We start from the raw sequence: 16,952 nt of genomic DNA on the forward strand, positions 1-16,952 counted from the left end.
GATACAAACCTGATATCTCACCCTTTTTTGGAAATGAGAGCACATATTTCTCAAAATCAGTTTCAGACAATAAATTCATTTGACGACCGCATACCTGTTTTACAAAAGATCTTAACTGATAATACACAAATATAGAATAACCACTTATATCAAATCTCTTTTGCAATTCTACAAAAAAACAAAAATGACCTTCTAAAAAACAATCAGATAAATTATGTATTCCTTTCTCCTCCCATTGTTTCAAAATAGTATTAGATACCGTGAAAGGAACAAGTTGATTATTATATAATGGTAATCTTCCCGACCACTTATTTTTCAATCCCATTTTATGTAATTTACTTGTCCATAAATTCATTAAATGTTTCAATATTGGTACATCATAAGTTCGTAACAAATTTTTATTCCATCGAAATAAAAATTCATTCGAAAATTTTTCAGAAATAACTGCCAATTCTATCTGTGCCCAACTAGGCGTATCTTGTGTGGCCATTAATGCGCTAAGAAATCTAAATTGAGCTGCTTCATAATAAAATTGAAAGTTAGGTAGCCGTAACCCTCCAAATTGAAAATCCCACATCAATTTTTCCAACGCCACCCTAGGAAATTTTCCTTTCCACAAAAAATCCCTAATTACTTTATATAAATCCTTAAAAAATCTTTTTTGTAAACAACGAATTGATTGAAATAAATATTGTATACGAGGAAAAATATTCATTTTTATAGTATTAATTCTTCCTAATAAACCCAAAGGTAAATCTTTCCATTTAACTAAATCTGCCTTAATCTTCTTCATTAAAGGAAGATAATTAAGTGAATATAAATTTGATAGTCAGTATTAACATTAATTCCCAAATAATTTAATTTGTTTCGTCCACTTCAAATTCGTAATATTTCTAAACATTGAATAATCATCTTTACTAATTGATAAAATTTCAATTTCAAAGTCCAATTAACCTTATAACCAGATAATTGACCATAAATCTCTAAGGAATCTTGAAGTGCTGGCAGAGAAACATCAGGATCCACCAAATACAGCAAAACGTCATCCGCAAATAAATTTATTTTATAATCTTCATTCAAGACTCTCATACCTTTGATACTATAATTCTAACGTATTAATTGTGCTAGAGGTTCAATAACTAAAGCAAACAAGGCGGGTGATAATGGACATCCTTGTCTCGTAGATCTTGTTAAATTAAAGGATTCTGAAAGCAAACAATTAGTAACAACTCTAGCTTTCAGACCATTATACAGAGCCCTAATCATACCAATAAATGAGAGACCAAACGAAAACTTTTCAAGTACTTTAAATAAAAACTTCCATTCTACTCTATCAAATGCCTTTTCTGCATCCAATGAAACCACCATTGGATAATTCTTCTGAGATTTAGATCTATTTATCAAAGTAATTAATCATAGAATATTATCTGAAGCATACCTATTTTTTATAAAACCTGTTTGATCACGATGTATTATCTTTGGTAAATACTGAGCCAACCTATTATCCATAACTTTAGCCACTATTTTATAGTCTACATTTAACAAAGATATAGGATGGTAAGAAGCTACCTGTAAGGGATCTTTATCTTTTTTTGGTATAACTGTAATTATAGCATTAGAACAGGACTCAGGTAATTGAAAAGTATCATAAAGTTGTTGTATTACATTCTTAAATAAGGAACATAATATAAATATCAACATAAAAAGTCTTGTAAAACTCAATAGAAAAACCATGTCCACCAGGTGCTTTTCCATTTGGCATATCTTTTATAGCCATTTCAATTTCACTATCCGTAAAAGGTTTATCTAACTCTGGTCTGTCTTCTTGAGATAACTGTGGTAAATTAATATTTTTCAAAAAAGAGTCTATTGCATCTTCTTTTATCTCTTTACATTCAGTCAAATAAAGTTTTTTGTAAAAATTACAAAATTCATCGTTAATTTCTTTTTGACTAAAAGTAATACCCGATTTATTTCTAATAGCTGGTATAATCCTAGATAACTGTTCTTTTTTTAAATTGCCAAGCTAATATTTTATGAGCTTTCTCACCCCATTCATAAAATTTATTTTTTGAACGATTCAACAGACATTCAAATCGATATGACTGTAACTTATTATACTTCAACTTTAAATTAGTTAATTGAATCTTTTGGAATTCAGTAGCTTTCTTTTGAAATTCTTTTTCACAGATTGTTATTTTCTTCTCCAAATCCTCAGTTTCTCTAACTCTCTCTTTCTTCAGTTTGGATGCATAACTGATAATTTGACCTCGTAAAAAAGCTTTCATTGCGTCCCACAAAACAAACTGATCAGAAACAGAGTGAACATTATTAGCAATGAAATCCTCAATTTTTTTTCTCAAATAAACAATAAATTCTGGCTTTTGTAGTAACATAGTATTAAATTTCCATCTTAAAGTATGTTGTGTAACTTGAAAACTTTGATATTCCAGTAATAACAAATAATGGTCCGAGACTAACCTTGCCTTATAATCCACAGATATAACCTTATCCTGTAAATGTGCCGAAATTAAAAAATAATCAAGTCTTGAAAAAGAATTATGTCATGAAGAATAAAAAGAAAAGTCTTTCTGTGTAGGATTAAATCTACGCCAAATATCAACTAAATTCAAATCTTTCATCATATTAGCCATATGTATCGCCATCTTAGATTTCTTAATTACCTTTGGATACTTATCCAATAACGGTTCTAATACCATATTTAAATCCCCCCCCAATCTTCACATTGGAATTAGCTTGTCCCAATAATAAAGATATTTCTGTAATAAAAGCAGTGTCTTCAACATTTGGAGCATAAACATCAATCAAAGTCCAGGCTTCATTAGAGATCATACAATTCAACTTAAGTCTTCCTCCATTTTTCTCCTCGTCTTGCAATTTAAACGGTAAATTCTTATGTACCAAAACCGCAACTCCTTTTGCCTTTGAATTAAATGAAGAATAGAAGACTTGTCCAACCCAGTCCCGCTTAAGTTTCAAATGTTCTTTATCTGTCAAATGAGTTTCCTGTAAAAAGGCCACATCTACTTTAAATTTCTTTAAATAAGCAAGTACTTTCTTACGCTTTATAGGATTATTCAAACCCTGAACATTAAGAGAAGCAAATTTAAATTTCGACATGTCTTACAACAGTTAGAAAAAAAAACAACTCTTACCCCCTTACCCTCTCTTAATACGATCAAAAAAAGAAAGAAGAGAAAAAAAAGAAAAAAAAATTTTTATTATTTAAAAAAAACCCTTCACTCTTTAAACTAATAATACAAAAAAAAGAAAAAAATACGGGTAGGAGGTTAAAAATACCCCCTCCCGTCCAAACCGTGGAATGCGGTAACTCCCCAAAAAAATGGGTGTGAGTTAACTCACACGTAGCAGATGACTTTCAGAAAATAGTGCCTATCCAGTTCTCTCCCCCAACTCTCACTTCATCTTAAACTAACATCATCATTATTTAATATCCCTTTTTTTTAAAAAAAAAAGCATTAGAAAAAAAAAAGACAACTCTTCTTTTAAGAAGCTCCAACTGCCGAGTCACCTTTACGACCATTCCTTCTTGGAGCACGGCTCTTTTCTTCCATCTCTTGTATCCTTGGAGATCGCAGCGGACTATACCTCTGTTGAAACTGAGTGATTGGCAGCTCTTGAGCAAATGCTATAGCTTCCTTTGGAGAATCAAAGAACTTTGATTGGTAACCATCTTGAAAAACTTTCAAAACAGCTGGATATCTAAAGGTTGCCTTATAACCTTTCTTCCACAACAACTCTTTAGCAGGGTTGAATTCCCGTCGTTGGAACATAACCTCTTGACTCAAATCTGCATAGAAGAAAACTCGATTATTTTGAATCATCAAGGGTGATTTTCTCTGTTGTGCATTTCTAATAGCCACTCGTAAAATTATTTCTCTGTCATAATAATTCAAGCAATGAACCAAAACAGGTCTTGGACTTTGACCTGAAATAGGTATTCTACGCAAAGCTCTGTGAGCACGTTCCAGTATTATACCTTCCGGGAAATGTTCTTGACCCAGCACCTGCGGAATCCATTCAGTAAAAAATTTTCTTGGGTCTGGTCCCTCCATACCTTCCGGCAAACCAATAATCTTTATATTGTTCCGTCTGGATTGGTTTTCCAAATAATCAATCTTTTTCACCAAATTTTTATTTTGAGTTTGTAAGTCTTCAACCATTTTGGTCACATCAAGAACTTGATCCCGTATTTCGTCTATATCTTCTTCACACTAATTAAATTTATCTCTCACTTCAAGCTTAAAAGCTCCAAACTCAGCCATCTGTTGAGAATGTATTTTCACCAGGTACCAAGTTCAGTCATAATCTTGGATAATCCCTGCATTGTATAAGATAATTTAGATTCAAGATTCACAAGAATCTTTTCAATTGGAAGAGATTCTGGCTCAACAGATTCCTGCTTCTTCTGCATAACCAAAGGATCTTCTGTTCCTTCCTTCATTCTGGTTGCCTTCCTTGTAGTATGACTGCGTGTGGAAACCCCAGCCACAGCCTCTCCAGCAGTGACTGGAGGACGCTGGCCGGGGTTTTCCCCAGTCCATAATGTATTAAGTTCTCCCAGAACATCAAGTTGTATAGGTTCTTTTATCTCAAGAGATGCAGTTTGCAGCGCCACCGCTACAGTTGACAGATGCCTTTCCCCAGCCGGTGTTTCAGCTGGTAATACTTCAGCTGATGATACTACAAGCGGATCATTCATAACATTGCCGTCAGATGCTACTGCGCATGTGCGAACCTGAGTAACTCTTTGTTCTAAAGGCTGTTTGGCGCCCTCTTTAGGGGGCTCTACCGATATAGCATAGAGCTCTGCATCTGAACACTGTACCTCTCTCCTGGGACCCATTTCACGCTGAGTCCCGGTGTTTTTTCTACAGGTAGGCTCCAAAACTTGAACTTTTGGAAAATGTAGTTTTTTGATGATCTGTTGTCGTTTTTTTTTTACTCTTTTTCACCAATTGTACCATCAGAAGTTAAATTAACAGCACTGAAGTTATCTAAACTTTTAAAGAATTTTAACGGGCATTTCTAGACAAAACAATAAGATAGAGTCAGGAGAGGACTGGAAGGCACGTCTGATCCTTACGCCATCTTGCCACGCCCCTGCCAACATTTTTCCAAACTGTTACGAGCCCAAAGGATCCCAAAACCCAGCAGCAATAGACATTCACCAAGACAAGTGGTTTTCAGAACAAAAGTTATTTTTAATCAACTTCAGACTTGAAAACAGAATCAAACTTTCACTTATCTCGATACTAAACTAAACCAAATTAACCCCCTTCTAATTCTAAGCGCACTTGTATGATGTGTGTATAAATTTAAGAAAAGTTCTTTGGTTCACAGTTCAATCTCAATTCCCCTTCTCCCAAGTTCTCTGGATGCAGGCAATTCTTATACTGTGAACAGAATTCAACATGTATAAAGTTCACCAGACTTTGGTGCTCGAAAGGTAAATGTTTACCTCTCAGCAAACTTCTTGTAGGGTTTGCAGGGAGAGATTTTTGTTGTTCCAGGATTTCCACAACTGAGGTACCACCATTAGTCACCTCAAGGTCTCGGTGATGAAACTTGCCCCATCAGGATTTTCCAGATGATAACTTCTTTATTTCAGGCTATCACAGAGTTCCTTTCTGTTTCATTTATGCCAAGAGAAACATCAGACAGATAGCACTTCCAGCCATCCACTGCTCTGGAACTTTCTGTTTCCAACCAACTCTTCCTGGCTTGCACTGTTCAGGTGCTTTTCAGTGTCCCACACACACTGACTGAGAGAGCTTGTTGAACTTGTTTTATCTCTCTCTTTCTCTCTCTCTCTCTCTCTCTCTCTCTCTCTCTCTCTCTCTCTCCAACTGAGACTTCCAGCAAGCCCATGTGGCTCTCTCACTTGCAAAACCCCCACCTTCTTTCACAAACAGGAGTTCTGCTAAAGTTGTCTTAGATAAACAAAACCCAAGAGTGACCTTTCTGTGAGCACTTTGCAGCCAGCCTGTCTCCTATTGCAAACAATGGTCATTCATTTTATGATGTCATTTCAATTAGCACCTACCTGTGAAATGTGCATAACATTCTCCAGAGATCCTGCAATATGAATTCTTCAGTCTTTCAAATAAAATCTGTTTTAAAATGTATGTAACCTACTCTAAATTTACCATATTCCTCCCAAATATTTATACTATTACAATACCTTGATGAAGGGCTCAAGCCTGAAATGTATCTTTATTTTTGCTACATAAAGTACACTGTTTGACCCGCTAAGTTTCTCCAGGATTGTGTTTTGACTATGTTGTTTTAGAAGTATAACTAATTATTTGTCCTCTCAAATAGGCTTTCATAGCATCCCATAATACAAACTTACTTTGAACAGAATTAGAATTTTTTTTCAAAAAAAATTAATTTGTTTTTTTTCAAAAAATCAATAAATTCCATATTTTTAAAATCTCCAACGATAAGCTTTTGAATTTTCTGAGAAGTTTCATATGTAAAAAATAACAGAGAATGATCTGAAATCACCCTACTTTTATATTCCGTTTGTTGTATTTTCCCTTGTAAATGTGCTGATACTAAAAATAAGTCAATCCTTGAAAACAATTCATGTCTCGATGAATAAAAGGAAAAGTCTTTCTCTGTCGGATTAAGACGTCTCCAAATATCTACTAAATTAAGATCTTTCATCAACGCTTGGACCTGAATTGCCATCTTGGATTTTTTAACTTTCTTCGGAGATTTGTCTAACAAAGGTTCCAAAGCACAATTAAAATCACCACCAACTAAAGTATTATCATTAGCCTGACCCAAACATAAAAATGCATCTAAAATAAATACTTCATCATCTACATTTGGAGCATAAATATTAAGTAAAGTCCAAAATTCACTAAAAATCTTACAATTCAATTTAAGAATACATCCTGCCTTTTCTTCCATTGATTGTAATTCAAAAGATAAATTTTTATGTATCAAAATTGTTACGCCTTTAGCTCTAGAATTAAATGAGGAAGAATATACATGCCCAACCCAGTCCCTTTTTAATTTCACGCTTTCCTTCACATTCAAATGTGTTTCTTGTAAAAAGGCAATATCAATTTTCATTTTCTTAATATACGCCAAGACTCGCTTAATCGGACTATTTAATCCTTGAACGTTAAAAAAGCAAACCTCAACTTTACCAATAATATCTTTATATAAAAACTCAAATCAACGTATATAGGCCCTCCAATAAAAAAGATCACAAATTAAAAACTTTAAAAAATAAAATGAATAAAAATAAAAAATAAAAAAAGAAAATCCCCCCCCCCCCAAAAAAAAACTACCAAAATGTAGTAATCCCCGAAACAAAAATTGGGTGTGGGTCACCCACCAGTGGATGACTAGTAAAGAACTTAGAGCAAATCTCTCCCTCCCCAGCCAAACAGTCAATAACATCAAAATATCATAACAAAAGAAAAAATTAAATAAGAAAATTCTTCTTTTCATCCAGAAGATTCCAATCTCGGAGATCCCATTTCGGAAGGAGTTGGACTCTTTCCATTCCCATTTTTCCCATTTCTGCCCTTTCTTCCGTTTCCAGAGCAACCAGATTTTTGTTTAGGAGATAATGGTGGACGACGTCTTTGTCCTCTTATATCTGGCAATGAATCAGCAAAAATCATTGCTTCACGATGGGCGTGGCAAGATGGCGTAGTGTCTAGACGTGCAATCTCAACCTCTCGGGCCAGACTTTTAAATACCCGTTTTTTAACCTTTTGTTTTCAAGTTTAACCATATAAAACTTTTTAAATTTTAGTTTAAAGTATTAAGGAATCATTATGGCCACTAATGGTAAAAAGACTAAACCTCAAGTTCATAAGAAGTTACATTTTCGAAGTGCTGAAGATTTGGGGCCAAGACCACTTGATACAACCCCAGGCTCAATCTCTTCATTGTCTAAACCCCAAAGATCGCCTATGGGGGCTGAAAAAAAAATCTATTGCTCACCAAATGAAGGATGGCGCTGGAATTACCCGTTCTCCGGAAGAAGGTGCCTGTTCCCAAGAAGTGGACCCCGATTTGGAAAGCCTTTCGATTTCAATGGAGGGAGCACGCAGGAAGACAACTCCATTGTTGGAAATGCATCAGGTAGCATTTCAATCTGAAGAAATCGTTTTTCTTCGTGAATTGATGAAGAAACAACGGGATATGGGGGAAGACCAGCGGCGACCCCCTGAGGAATTCGGGGTGCCGTCGCTGGGAGTCCAGACTCGCAGTAAAACTTTTAAAATGCCTTCTGTTGAGTTGCAGCAGGAGCTGCAGTTACCTTGTTCTGCCACTATGTCAGAGAGAGCAGAGCTGAGCTTTACTGAATCACAGTGTATGCAATTGAATGTAGTTATTCAAGCTGTTATAAAACCTTTGTTGACATCTCAAATGAATGAAATAGCTCAAATGAATGCTGGTATAAGTTCAGAATTAAATATGGTTAAGACACATGTGGATGCATCTTATGAAGAATTAAAAAAACTTCAGACTGCTTTTTTGGACTGTAAACAACAAGTGACTTCTAACACAGAAAAAGTGTTGAAGGTGGAAAAATCAGTCATAGAATTAGGAGAACGTGAGAAGGAACTAGAAAGAAAAATAGATTATTTGGAAAATCAAGGCAGAAGGAATAATGTGAAAATTGTTTGTTTCTATAAAGACTGGACTCCGCAAATATTAGGGCAAGAATTTTTCTCTGGGGTATTGGCACTGGAAAGAGCCATAGAGCTTTAAGAAGAATACCATCAGCTGGTCAACCCCTGAGACTGGTAATAATTCGATGTTTGAGTTATTTGGACAGAGAAGCAATACTTCGACTTGCAGTACAAAATGCGAGACAACGACAAACCCCATTATTGATTCAGAATAGCAGAGTCTTTTTTTATCCTGATCTGAGTCAAGAGGTCATTCAACGTCGACGTCGATTCAATCCAATTAAAGAAGTTTTGTGGCGTACAGGTTACAAGTCTACTTTTCGTTACCCTGTAGTGTTGAAGGTGTTTTATGGAGACTATCAATTTTGGTTTTTTGAAACTGATCGTTTTGACTATGTTGAAGATATTTGGACAGACACCTGAACAGGCAGGCAACATATGCATTATATCAGTGGTCCTCAATCCTTTTCCTTCCACTCCTATTCCACTTTAAGTAATCCCTATGCCATAGGTGCCCTGATTAATAAGGGATTGCTTAAGGTGGTCTGTGGGTAGAAAGAAAAAGTTTGAAAACCACTGTTTTAATCATACCTCATTGACTCGTGCACGGTTTCAAAACTTCAAAGGAAATGGGTCAATGACAATTTTTCTCAAACAAAACATTTCAGTAACAATTGAGTCTAGAGCAGTGATTCTCAACCTTCCCTTCCCACTCACATCCCACCTTAAGCAAACCTTTATTAATCACGGAGCACCAATGGCCTAGGGATTAGTTAAAGTGGGATGTGAGTGGAAAGAAAAGGATGGAGAACCAAGTAGCAGAGTTTGACTTGACCATGGATTAGACACAGGGCGAGAGGCCTGTGCTGCACTACTCTATGTTTTATCAATTCAGCACCAAAATATCGACCTCTTTCTGCCGTTTGTAATGATGGACAATGAGAAGCTGGGGGAAGTTGTGTTAAATATGAGAAGTTTTTGGCCTATTGGTGGGTTCATACTAACTAACATAAGAGTTCATGGATTATGAAAGTAGACAGATTAGATTCACTGTTTCAAACATTTATTCTTCCACCCCAAAATATAGGTTCACCAGTTCAGTAACAAGTCAACGGAGATGGCTCTGCGAGTCGCTTCACTTGATTACCTGGGAACAGTAGCAGCACGTTTGAGGAAAGACGCTGTCTCCTGCAAAATGGACCGGGAGTCGATCAATCGGATACTCAGACAGGTGAGAGAACAAACAATGGTCATTCGTGGCTGGCTGGGGGTGAATGGGCAGCCCTGAGGTGGGAGAGGGCAACAATGACCAGTGAGTAGGGAAGATCGGAGGGAGGTATTTCTGAAGGAAAGGGATATGTCTGTGACAGACTTGCGGACATTGAAGAGAAAAAAAAAACTTGATTTCTCCCCACAGCTGAAATAAAGTGCCCAAAATTATGTAATCCAAAAATATGGATCAAAATTCAGACAGATTTGGGGAAAGAGGTTCCCTTGGATCCTCTCCTCTCACCTCCATTAAGGATTTATAACGATCAGCCCAGCCTTCAGCTCCTTCTAGTTTGTGTGTATCTGGAAGTATCTTGGTCTGAAGACTCCCTTGATAAAATTAAGCAGATCCTCACTGAATGTTCCAGTGCCCATTATTCCCTGGGAGAAGAATTTTTCCCTAACATCGTTCAGACCCGGCCTTTTACAACTTGAAGTTGTGATCTGGTGCTTCCTTACTCCATCAGGCTTGATGAGCTAGAGCATAATCTATTGCTGTAATAGTTCAGCCCTGCTTCTGTTTGTCAGTTAAACTCTTTACCGTTTTCCAGAGTGAACGTTGAGTTGAGAATTTTGAGTTTTGAACTGGATTTCTGAACATGCTATGTGCTGAGGACTCTGTCGTTCAAACCTACACTGGTTTAAGTCCCAGCTTTTAGCACTTCACCCTTAAAAATCTTCATTTGCATCTATCAAGAGTTTGGAAAGTGTAGAGAGATACTTAGAAGTAATTACTGGTGAGAAAAATTTGGGAAATTTCAAAATGTTTTGAGTTGAGGAGAGGAGCATGTTTCATGCTATTAGAATCTGTTTTACATCAAGGGCATGAGTGTAACCAACGAAAAGGTGCAGAAGAAACCAGCTGGTTTCCATGCATCGTGTGCATAGAATAAAGGGGAGTGCAGAGGTATGAGTGAGGAACTGGCCAAGGTGAATTGGAAAGGCAGACTCCCAGGGAGAACGGCAGAGCAGCAATGGCTGGAGTTTCTGCGAGAAATAAGGAAGGTGCAGGACAGGGATAGTCCAACAAACAAAGAAATATTGGAATGGAAAATTGGCACAACTGTGGCTGACAAGAGAAGTCAAAGAAAAAACAAAAGGGCAGACAAGGAAGAAAAATGAGTGGGAAGATAGAGGATGTGAAGCATTTAAAAGCTTACGCAGGGCAGCTAAGAAGATCATTAGGAAGGAAAAAATGAAAGGAGGCTAGCAAATAATATCAAAATGGATACCAAATGCTATTTAAAATATATTAACAGTAAAAGAGAGGCAAGAGTATATAAAGGACCAAAAGAAAATGACAGTGGAGAAATTGTAATAGGAAACAAGGAGATGGCAGAGTATTTTGAATCAGTCTTCACTGTGGAAGACATTAGCAGGATACCGGACTTTCAAAGGTGCAGGGAAGAGAGGTGAGTTCAGTCATGATCATCGCAGAGAAGGTGCTTGGGAAGCTGAATGGTCTAAGGGTAGATAAGTCTCCCGGACCAGGTAGAAGGCACAAGTAGCTTTAGATATTGTGGAGGATTTAGCAATCTGGCCCTATTATATGTTCCTATGAATGGCTATGCTAAAGGTCTGGGAGTTATGGTCATCCTCTCCAAAATGCTCCCCCACTGAGAGATCTGTCACCTGACCAGATTCATTACCCAGTACTAGATCCAGTATGGTCTTCCTTCTTGTGGGACTGTCACATACTGTGTCAGGAATCCTTCCTGGACATGCCTCATAAATTCTGCCCTATCTGAACCTTTTGCAATAGGGACATTTTAATTAATATTAGGGAGACCAACATGACAGCAATCTCCCCTGCATCAACACCGTCTGTTCCTTCCACTGTCTCAGGAAAGCAATCAACATGTTGAAAGAACCCCTTCCCTCCCTGATTATACTCTCATCTCCCTGTCTTATCAGTCACCAGAGACTGGAGTTTGAAAATGCATATCACCAAATTCAAGAATAGATTCTTTCCCGCTGTGATTTGACTTGAATAGATCTCCAGTACATAAAAGATGATCTTTTGTTCTTACAAAACTACCTCATCATTGAATTGGTTATATTTAACTGCACTTTTCACTAACATTCTATAACACTCTCTTCTGCACCTTATACACTTAAACACGAATAGGCTTGTCTTTTACCACACACAATGAAGTTTTTCACTGTTTTTCTATAAAACTGACAATAATTAATGATTTGAATATTCATTGGTAAAATATTGTGCCCCAGCACTGTTTAACTGTACTTTGTCATTATTCTTTTTTCTTTGGCTTGGCTTCGCGGACGAAGATTTATGGAGGGGGTAAAAAGTCCACGTCAGCTGCAGGCTCGTTTGTGGCTGACAAGTCCGATGCGGGACAGGCAGACACGATTGCAGCGGTTGCAAGGGAAAATTGGTTGGTTGGGGTTGGGTGTTGGGTTTTTCCTCCTTTGCCTTTTGTCAGTGAGGTGGGCTCTGCGGTCTTCTTCAAAGGAGGTTGCTGCCCGCCAAACTGTGAGGCGCCAAGATGCACGGTTTGAGGCGTTATCAGCCCACTGGCGGTGGTCAATGTGGCAGGCACCAAGAGATTTCTTTAGGCAGTCCTTGTACCTTTTCTTTGGTGCACCTCTGTCACGGTGGCCAGTGGAGAGCTCGCCATATAACACAATCTTGGGAAGGCGATGGTCCTCCATTCTGGAGACGTGACCCATCCAGCGCAGCTGGATCTTCAGCAGCGTGGACTCGATGCTGTCGACCTCTGCCATCTCGAGTACTTCGACGTTAGGGATGTAAGCGCTCCAATGGATGTTGAGGATGGAGCGGAGACAACGCTGGTGGAAGCGTTCTAGGAGCCGTAGGTGGTGCCGGTAGAGGACCCATGATTCGGAGCCGAACAGGAGTGTGGGTATGACAACGGCTCTGTATACGCTTATCTTTGTGAGGTTTTTCAGTTGGTTGTTTTTCCAGACTCTTTTGTGTAGTCTTCCAAAGGCACTATTTGCCTTGGCGAGTCTGTTGTCTATCTCATTGTCGATCCTTGCATCTGATGAAATGGTGCAGCCGAGATAGGTAAACTGGTTGACCGTTTTGAGTATTGTGTGCCCGATGGAGATGTGGGGGGTGCTGGTAGTCATGGTGGGGAGCTGGCTGATGGAGGACCTCAGTTTTCTTCAGGCTGACTTCCAGGCCAAACATTTTGGCAGTTTCCGCAAAGCAGGACGTCAAGCGCTGAAGAGCTGGCTCTGAATGGGCAACTAAAGCGGCATCATCTGCAAAGAGTAGTTCACGGACAAGTTTCTCTTGTGTCTTGGTGTGAGCTTGCAGGCGCCTCAGATTGAAGAGACTGCCATCCGTGCAGTACCGGATGTAAACAGCGTCTTCATTGTTGGGGTCTTTCATGGCTTGGTTCAGCATCATGCTGAAGAAAATTGAAAAGAGGGTTGGTGCGAGAACACAGCCTTGCTTCACGCCATTGTTAATGGAGAAGGGTTCAGAGAGCTCATTGCTGTATCTGACTCGCCCTGCTCCAGCTCCCTCAACAGCCCCTAAGGCTCGAGCTGGATGAGGTTCCCACCCTGGATGAGACATATAAGGCAATCGAACAACTGAAAAGTGGCAAAGCAGCAGGTATGGATGGAATCCCCCCAGAAGTCTGGAAGGCTGGCGGCAAAACTCTGCATGCCAAACTGCATGAGTTTTTCAAGCTTTGTTGGGACCAAGGTAAACTGCCTCAGGATCTTCGTGATGCCACCATCATCACCCTGTACAAAAACAAAGGCAAGAAATCAGACTGCTCAAACTACAGGGGAATCACCTTGCTCTCCATTGCAGGCAAAATCTTCGCTAGGATTCTACTAAATAGAATAATACCTAGTGTCGCCGAGAATATTCTCCCAGAATCACAGTGCGGCTTTCGCGCAAACAGAGGAACTACTGACATGGTCTTTGCCCTCAGACAGCTCCAAGAAAAGTGCAGAGAACAAAACAAAGGACTCTACATCACCTTTGTTGACCTCACCAAAGCCTTCGACACCGTGAGCAGGAAAGGGCTTTGGCAAATACTAGAGCGCATCGGATGTCCCCCAAAGTTCCTCAACATGATTGTCATTATTACATTATTAATAAATGTCATTATTACATGACATTGTAGCAGCGCAATAGATAGACTTAAACTCCCAGAAGTCTAGCGAACCAGCACGAGACGTCATAATGTCATGACATGGCGCACGTGGTTCAGTGTTTTAAAAGAATACGGGTGTGACTCGAGGAAATGAGTTCGGATTTACCTGCAACTGTGTGTGTCATTATTGCAAGTCCATCGGCCACCACTGGATTTCAGTGACTACAATTTTTGACCTCAACAGGTCCAAAACAAGCTTTTGGCCCAAATGGACACTGCGGCTGTTGCTGTTAGCTACCCCACTTCTGGACGGAGCCAGAGCTGTGGTTTCGACAGGTTGAGGCACAATTTCACCTCATCAGTTCCTTGGACCAAGCTACTGTCAAGCAAGTCAGTGATGTCCTGCGCGATCCACCAGAGCCTGGATAGTGCAAATATGACACTCTAAAGGTGCTGCTGTGAATTTATGGCATGTCCCACAGAAAGAGGGCTGCCAGACTGTTCACGTGGAGGAGTTAGGTATCACGCCCTGTCCGAATTAATGGGTGACATGCTGGGCCTGCCATTCAGCCAATTGCCAGATATGTTATTCGAACAGCCCTGGATGCCAGAAGACATTAGATTCTTATTGTTACAGAGTTCCTTCGAAGGCCCCAGTGCAGTAGCTGCAGAAGCAGACATTCTGTGGCTGGCCAAAAAGCACACCAAAAGGCCTTCGGACATTGTCACCCAGCACCTTCGTTGTTGATACTACTTCCCAAGCCAATGGACTCAACACACCAGCTCCTATAACGAAGCAACATCTCAAGTCAGGCAGACAGCCTGTCATCACTTCCACCTGGTGTTTTTACCACTGGCATTAGGGAGTCAATGCACGTAGGTGCTGCCACCCTGTGCGTTCTCAGGAAATGCCCTGGCGTTAATGGCTGCGTCAGTTAGCTGAAAATCTACTAGCCTTCTATATGTTTGGGATCAATTATCCCAAGGTGAATTTTTGGTGGACAGAGGATGGGAGGTTAGTGTTTTTCTACCAACCGGTTTCAATATACGCTATCCTACTTCTAACCTCCAACTCACAACAAAATGATTGTTCAGATCGAGGGCAACATTTACACATGGCCTTTTATTATAGGGGCAGTGTCACGACTGCTATGCAGGGCCAATTTCCTTCAAGCTCATTTGTTCATGGTGGATTTAAAAGGCCATTGGCTGGTAGATAGTACCACTTTTCAAACTATTCTCCTGGCAGAATCGCATGCTCCTGCGTTATACCTTCAAACCCTGCGTAAGACTGTTGATAAGTTCTCCAGAGTTTCCCGAAATTACAGTTTCCTCCATCCCTCCAAAAATGTAGGGTGTGACAAACGTGCTACGATTATTCTTCAGTCTAATATAACCATGTTACTGTTTACAGCGCAGAAACAGGCCATGTCGGCCCTTCAAGTCTCCGTCGGTTCACTTGAACAACTCCACTAGTTCCACCCTCCCACTCTCTGCCCATAACCCTCCAACCCCCTCATATCCATGTACACATCTAACCTTCTCTTAAATGGCAGACGGGGCCCTGCCGCAACTATCTCCTCTGGAAAATCATTCCATTCTGTCTCTACTCTCGGAGTGAAGAAGCATCCTCTAACATTTTTTCTAAAGTTTTGCCCCCTTACCCTTAACTTATGCCTTCTTGTTCCAACCTCTCCTGCCCTCAGGGGAAAGAGTCTACTCATGTCTTGTCTATCTATTCCCTTCATAATTTTAAATACCTCTATCAAATCCCCTCTCAACCGTTTACTCTATATATCTTATTAACATTAGTTTTGGCTGGGCACGGCTCATTTACATTCTAGACACACTCATTCTTTGTAGCTGTTAGCTGGCTTAAGATAACACATTAGCACTAGATCAACGAGGCAAGGATGTCCCCTATCTCCTTTATTGCTTATTTTAACAATTGAACCTTTAGCAGAATTAATTAGACAGGATATTAAAATTTTGGGTATTAAAATTGGAAAAGAAGAACATAAAATTAATTTATTTGCAGATGATATATTAATTTACATGACAGAGCCAATAAAACTGTTTAAGACATTTATCGGTAAGATTGAAAGAATATGGAGAAATATCTGGTGAAAGTGAAATTATGTCTTTGACAAATGGAGATTATACTAAATGCGCTGGGTAGGTCACGTCTCCAGAATGGAGGACCATCGCCTTCCCAAGATCGTGTTATATGGCGAGCTCTCCACTGGCCACTGAGACAGAGGTGCACCAAAAAAGAGGTACAAGGACTGCCTAAAGAAATCTCTTGGTGCCTGCCACATTGACCACTGCCAGTGGGCTGATAACGCCTCAAACCGTGCATCTTGACGCCTCACAGTTCGGCGGGCAGCAACATCCTTTGAAGAAGACCGCAGAGCCCACCTCACCGACAAAAGACAAAGGAGGAAAAACCCAACACCCAACCCCAACCCACCAATTTTCCCTTGCAACCGCTGCAAACGTGTCTGCCTGTCCTGCATCAGACTTGTCAGCCACAAACGAGCCTGCAGCTGTCGTGGACATTACCCATCCATTAATCTTCGTCCGCGAAGCCAAGCCAAAGAAAGAAAAAGAAAAAAGATGTTACATAATTTAAATGGTCAGATGGTCCAATTAAATATTTAGGAATAAAGATAGATACAAATCTAAATAACCTGAATGAATTATTTATTTCTACTTAGTAAGATTAAAAATGATTTAGAAAGATGAAAGATATACCCATTACTCTAATACAGGGTTTCCCAACCAGGGGTCCTCGCACCCCCAAGGGGTGCGCGATAACATTTCAGAATTTTAAAATAAATCCATACTCCTTCAATTTGAATAATCTGTCGGATGA

General features: G+C 39.3%; 1 protein-coding gene across 5 annotated transcripts in view; it reads left to right on the forward strand.

The window, feature by feature from the left end:
* LOC138735925 (nipped-B-like protein) overlaps positions 1-16,952 on the forward strand; it is a 1,086,099-nt gene that overhangs the window by 860,291 nt on the left and 208,856 nt on the right. For all 5 annotated transcript variants that reach the window (XM_069884602.1, XM_069884605.1, XM_069884611.1 and 2 more), the window contains one exon: positions 9,796-9,939. In XM_069884602.1, coding sequence (XP_069740703.1) covers positions 9,796-9,939 — 144 coding nt within the window. The remainder of the gene's footprint in view (positions 1-9,795; positions 9,940-16,952) is intronic.

The sequence above is a fragment of the Narcine bancroftii genome, chromosome 1 (assembly GCF_036971445.1).
Source record: "Narcine bancroftii isolate sNarBan1 chromosome 1, sNarBan1.hap1, whole genome shotgun sequence".
Taxonomy (NCBI): domain Eukaryota; kingdom Metazoa; phylum Chordata; class Chondrichthyes; order Torpediniformes; family Narcinidae; genus Narcine; species Narcine bancroftii.